Source organism: Coniosporium apollinis (assembly GCF_000281105.1).
Source record: "Coniosporium apollinis CBS 100218 chromosome Unknown supercont1.12, whole genome shotgun sequence".
Classification (NCBI taxonomy): domain Eukaryota; kingdom Fungi; phylum Ascomycota; class Dothideomycetes; genus Coniosporium; species Coniosporium apollinis.
Window position 1 is genome coordinate 35,012 of NW_006913274.1, and position 6,000 is coordinate 41,011.

A 6,000-nucleotide genomic window follows, 5' to 3' on the forward strand; every position below is an offset into this window, starting at 1 on the left:
CTGTTTCTTACAGATGAGCTTCTTGGGACTATTGCACGGCATACCAACGAACACGCGGCGCTCCATCGCCAGCAGCCAGAGATAACCCAGAACAGTTCAGCCAGTCAGAAGTCAAGCGTATCTAAAACAACCAATTGGACCCACTCCGCCTTCCTGACTTGTACAACTTTGTGCCTCAGATTGCACAGGTTTTGGATACACTAGGTTCAAAGTCGCTAGACCAAATACTGACCAGAAAGCGACCACAAAGTGACCAGAATTCGACCAGAAGTCGCTCGACCACGTACGCATGCGAAGCGGGTGGGACTGTTTAGCCACACTTTCTCGCCTTATCTACAGTCAACATAGCGTTCTCTCAGCTTGAGGATAATGGTTAACATGCTCGATCGGTCGTTGACACCGCTCCCCATCAGTGTAGAGTGTCTGTATATTCTACATTAGAGAGACCAGCAATACCCTACTAGCTTTACTATCCTGAGTCAGACGCAAGAGCCACCCACGATTCTAGAACAGCCGTAAGATTTAGAGGCGAGTCCGCTATCGAGGTCTTCCCCGCACTTTGGCCAAGACATGTGGTTAGGTATGACGCAGTTGTTGCTATCTTTTGCGCTGTATCAGGTGTATGCGAAGGCAGAGCTGCAAACCACTTGAGATACCTCAAAAACAGACGACGCCAAATCTGGATGCCTTGCTAGTGGAAACCCACTTCGAACGTGTCTGATTTGTAAGAGGCACGAACAGTTGATTGTAATATGCAAAGGGGATGAAACTCCATCTGCTTTGCACGATTGACGCATCAAGGGCGTGCAGGTACATTATCGCGCACTATGCTTGTCGCCTCCCGACTCACGCTGGCACCCACCGCTGAGTAATTGCCGAAGGATTGCAGGCTTTGCATGGATGCGTGGAGTTGGCCGACCGAGACAAGCTAGTCGGCCAACTTCCATCTTCGGAGTTGGCGCCATACAACCCCAACTAGCAACATCAATACGGCTCAATGCTAATCACGGAGTCGTGAATAATGTCACATCGGCGTTCGCTTAATTAAGCGCCGACTGCTTATTAAGCAGCCCGGAGGTGCAACACCAAGCTCCGTTTTTAAGGCCTCTCCATTAATAAACGTGTATCCATTAATTTACCACGCTCCCACCATGCCAGATTATTAATCTGGGCGCAAGACTAAGGGCGTAAAAGACCTCACTTTAGCTCAGAAGGCTGCGGTGCTTGCGCAGCGCGATCTTGGCATCAAGTATAAGCAAATTGCGAAGAAAACTCGTGTTTCGGAAGAGGCGGCGCGCAAGCTTGTTTCCCGGTCAAAAAAGCGCGCTAATAGCTCAGACGAACTGCCAGAGCTTATTGCAGATGCAAGTATCCAAAGAGAGAAAGAATACTCCGGTCGTAAAGCTCTTATCGAGCCTGGTTCTGAGGTATACTCTCTTATCACCGTTCTTAGCCTTCTTACTTATTCGCTATAGAAATCGCTCACGATTGGGCACTATATTCTCGATAATAAGTATGAGGATCAAGCCCAGCTTCTATAGGATCTTGGTATACGTAGAACTACTCTTTTTCATATTCTTACCGACCGCGAGCACGTTGTAAAAGACCTTATCTATCCTTACCGCATAAGACACCGTGTTCGACCGAAAAAGAAGAAGCTTTCGGAATGTAATAAGTATAAACGCGTCGTGTTTTGCTATTAGGTAGTATCTAAATGTAAGCAGCACCTGCCTGGCCACCTAGCTCCTAATACAGGCAAGCTAGGTAAGGAGGTTATCTGGATCTGTAGCGATGAGACGCCAGTTAGTGCTGGAGGTGAGTATCTCTCGATTAACTCGTGTAGATAATGCTAAAAGGAGTACTCCGTAGGCTCCTCTCACCCTCGTCTACGCGCCTATATGCCGTAAGGCGCCGATTGCCACTAATAGGCCGCTCCCACCGATTAGAAGCCTCTTTTTAAGCTTATCGTTTGGGCTGCCGCCTATATCGACACAACCGTGCCTCGACCAGTTGACGTTTAGGTTAAAGAGACCTCCAACGAGAGGCAAGAGCTTCAAGAGCAACTGGATAAGGATAATAAGGAGGAGGAGGCTTTAGTGATGGCTTGCCGCAAGCGCGCTACCGAACACGGCACAGATAAATAGTATTATATGCACGATCTTAAGGTCGAGCGTCTACGCCATAACGCAGAGCTTCGGAAGCAACATAAGGTAGCTAGCAAGAAGGGCACCCCGAAGGGCTATAAGCATTCATATAAGATCAACACGGTCTTCGGCTTTAGAGATCGCAAGCGTAGTGTCGGTAAGGGCATAGATTTCTATTAGTATAGCCACCGCGTCCTCGAATAACTCCTTTACCCCTATTACCGTCGAATTCAAGCCGAAAATCCAGACAAGGAGGTGTGGTTAATTGAAGACAACGCCCGCATCTACACCTCCGCTAAGAACCTCCCAAAATGGTAGCGATATCGTAAGGAGCACGGCATCAAGACGGTCGACAACTAGCCCCCTTACTCCCCCAATCTTCACCCCATCGAGGACACGTGGGAGCTATTTTAGGATATCGTGGAGGACATCGAGGTCAATAGCACCGCGCAGAGTATTAAGGACTATGTGATTAAGTACACAAAGGAGGCGTGGACCTATTAAATAAATGGATATATAAAGGCGCGCATCAACACCACGCTATATAAGGCTGAGACGTGTATAGCGCATAATGGGAAGAATAATTAGGAGCAATTAAGCCCTAAAACTACGCCAAAGCGGCCGAAAATGAGTCACAGAGGCGCGCGCGAGGCTCTCGGTGAGCTTAACCCAAATAGATTAATTAGATAGAGCTATATACTCTCTATGCAGCCTCATTTAATTGATTGCGATGGTGGTGCTCGGTGGTGAGCGTTAAGGTCGTGTTCCTCACGTGATTTTATCCCTGCTAGCTCGATGTGACATTATTCACGACTCCATGATTACTAAAACGGACGGACACACTTCACTTAAAGCTCAGGGTTTATGTGAGACGCTAAAGTCGTCAGGCTCGGATAGGCGAGAACGGCAACCTCGCACCTGGCCCACGAAATTGTCTGTTGTATTGTTGAACCACTTCTTTGGTCTCATCAATATGTCCACTTCCGATCTATATACTCCGGCGATATCCTCCGGTGGTGATGCCGCTTGTGGTGTTACTCCCTCTCGAACATCAGCAAGGAAGCCGAAGCCCAAGTTTCCTCCGGGCTACAAAGGTATAGCCTATTTCGACGATGAAGGCGTGAGCGCTTGAATAGAACCATTCATATCAACAACACTACTGACGTTCGTTGCAGAATCCCCAAGCAGGCGATAGTCCAGCCGTAGGAGCTAAACGTAAGGCCCCTACGGAGGGTAAAAAGCGTGGTCGTCCGCGAAAGGCCCCTAGAAGTGAGTTGATCGTGGTCTTGATGATTAGTACACTAGCTGATCGATATTGCCTGTAGTCGATGATGGCATATCCGGAATCTCTCCGTGCGGCAGTGGTCCAAGCCAGGCGAGTTCCACTCCTGACCGAACACAAGGGTCGCTCTCTGGCAACTCTGCGGAACAAACGGCGCCCTCAACATCACCGACCGCAACCTCCGATTCCATCCTTCCTGCTAGCGATCACGATGGAAAGGAAGAGGCGCGTGGAGCGAAAGACAGCCTCCCTGTTAAGCAAGCGGCTGAGGAGACCTCCAATGCCGACCAGAATACGCAAAGTGCGCCTAAAAGCACCGTAAGGCAGCGAGTAGAGTCCCGGGACAAGGCTTCAGCTCAAGACCCCGCTACCGCGCTACGACCAGATCCAGGCTTGATTGCGCCAATATCGGCGGGTAGGAGCGTGCAGCCAACACCTTTTAGCTCTCCACGCGACTATCCGGCTAGGACAGATACTGGTGTGAAGTACAGCTCGCCATACACCGGGACGGTAGGAGATGGACAGTCAAGGTGCAACACGACTGTCTCAATGACTTCGCGGCAAGAAGATGCAAAAAGTGCGAACAGGAACTCCCCCCGCTCTGTTGACCCCGCCACTTCGACTCGTCAACACCGCCAAAACTCCATTCATTATGACTCAGAACGAGTTCACGACAACAAGGACAATGCAGACAACGCAGGATCTGTTGTGCAGCACTTATCAGGCTCTTTGCCCAGTGGTAGCACGGTCCAGCAACCGCCACGAGCTACAGGATCTAACGAGAGCCGCGAACAGCCACAGTCAGGCGCAGCCAGTCTAGCACATCCCTCTCCGGGTCGTGGCCAGCACAGCCCCCGCGAGCCCATCAGTCATCCGCCCATGCTAGCCTGCATCACCCAAACAGAGGATGTGCGTGGGAATGCAGGACAAGCCAATGCTGTAAGGAAGGCTGAAAACGTCAACGGAGCAGTCAGATCAGGGAGCGTAGCTTTACTGCAGTCGGAGCCAGGCGATGATGATAGTGTAAGGAAACTGGGTGAGATGGTCCTGGAGCATCGGAGATACCGCAAGATGCTCGGTGATGCTGAAAGCAAAGTTAGCGAGTACGCAGCGCGGGTCCAGGAGCTCGAAAGGAGCATCTCCTCGAAAGAGCCTGAGTTGCGGGACCTGCAACGGCAGATAAAACTGCTGCAAGAAAAGATGCAGGAAAAACAAGCCTGTATCGATAGTATGCGCAACAGTCTGCAGGGTGAGATGACTGTGGTGCAGACAGCTATGTCTCAAGCAGAGGTCCTGAAGAAGCAGATGTCCGAGATTTGGGCGCAGTTGGGTTTCTAGTTGTCCTTGCTATGATGGATACGAACACTAAGTGTGTAGGATAGTTTTTGCGTGCTCGGTTCTAGCTGGTGATCCACGCCAGTAAACTCGTTCCTTCACGTTCTTCTGAAACTTATGCTCTCTTCTACATTCTACGTTTCGACACCAAGATGGGACACGGATGATTCGGTGGTGGTTACTCTTGATTTATGAAGTGAGCTACGACTCATAGCAATGAAAGATGGTTCGTCAACGTTCCCACATCGCACCTAAAGTGTACCTGACTTCTTACAGTGTGAAAGGCTAGAGCAGCGAGCTGCTAGGCTTACAGTGGCTGGAGCACGCATCCGATCGCAATACCAGAGCAAAGGCGACGAGAGGCCGGCGGCTCTCCCTTGTAGACTGTCTTGATAGTCGCTGAAACCTTCGATTTGTTGACTACACGGACCGTAATCGAATTCTTCTTGCCGTCTTGCCGCCACATTCGACGCATAGGCTACAGCCCCTCGATGTAGGCCTATTTGGGGCTCATAAAGCGTGTCCATGGAGAAAAGGCGGTCGAAACTCTCAGAAGTAGGATGGATTCTCACCAACGAATACACATTGCCAGTAATATCACCGCTGGCTTACACCGTTAAAGTTCTGTAATCCATGTACTCCCGGGAGAAGTACAAACAAGACAAGGAGGTGCTAAGTCAAAAACTTCGAGAGAGGCTAAAATTTGCAGAACTAGTCCAATGGACATACAACTTCTGCAGCGACACAATTGAATGTGTTACCTTAGGTAATTTCTACTTCCAACTGGCACCTACGGAACACCTCGGCTTGCCCCAAGAATCGCCTGCAATCGTCATGGGTTGTTGAGCACGAGTGCATAATGTGGGGTAGCGCAAACCACGCCTGTATGTCGTTCTTCTGGCTTTGTCTATTCAGTACTAGAGTGACTTCTTACGTGTAAGGGGGAAATCACAATCAAGTGTCCGTGTTTTGAGATGTGCACTTCTAACAATCTGAATCCCGAACTGCTATCCGTTCTTTACGTTTGTGCGATAGATGATGCAAAGCACCGGGGCTCTGTTGATGTGCCTAGGCGCGTGTTCTCGATCTTCGAGATGGCTCGAACCGTTGCGCGGGAATCCTTGGCCATCCGAGGTTTGCTTTGCCCCTCGATGCTATTTTGAGGTTGCGGTAACTCTAGCTTGTTGGCTTATGCGCGCTTTTGATTCGTCCCAACCGACAGCTCTTCAGAAGAACTCC

The 6,000-nt window shown here is 50.0% G+C and overlaps 1 protein-coding gene across 1 annotated transcript; it reads left to right on the forward strand.

Annotated features, from left to right (window-relative positions):
* Positions 1–3,117: 3,117 nt before the first annotated feature.
* On the forward strand, positions 3,118–4,764 carry W97_02969 (uncharacterized protein; the record flags this gene model as incomplete). Its single annotated transcript, XM_007780868.1, has 3 exons — positions 3,118–3,264; positions 3,320–3,413; positions 3,470–4,764. The coding sequence occupies 3 exons, from the start codon at positions 3,118–3,120 to the stop codon at positions 4,762–4,764; spliced, it is 1,536 nt and encodes a 511-aa protein (XP_007779058.1).
* Between the last annotated feature and the right edge of the window lie 1,236 nt (positions 4,765–6,000).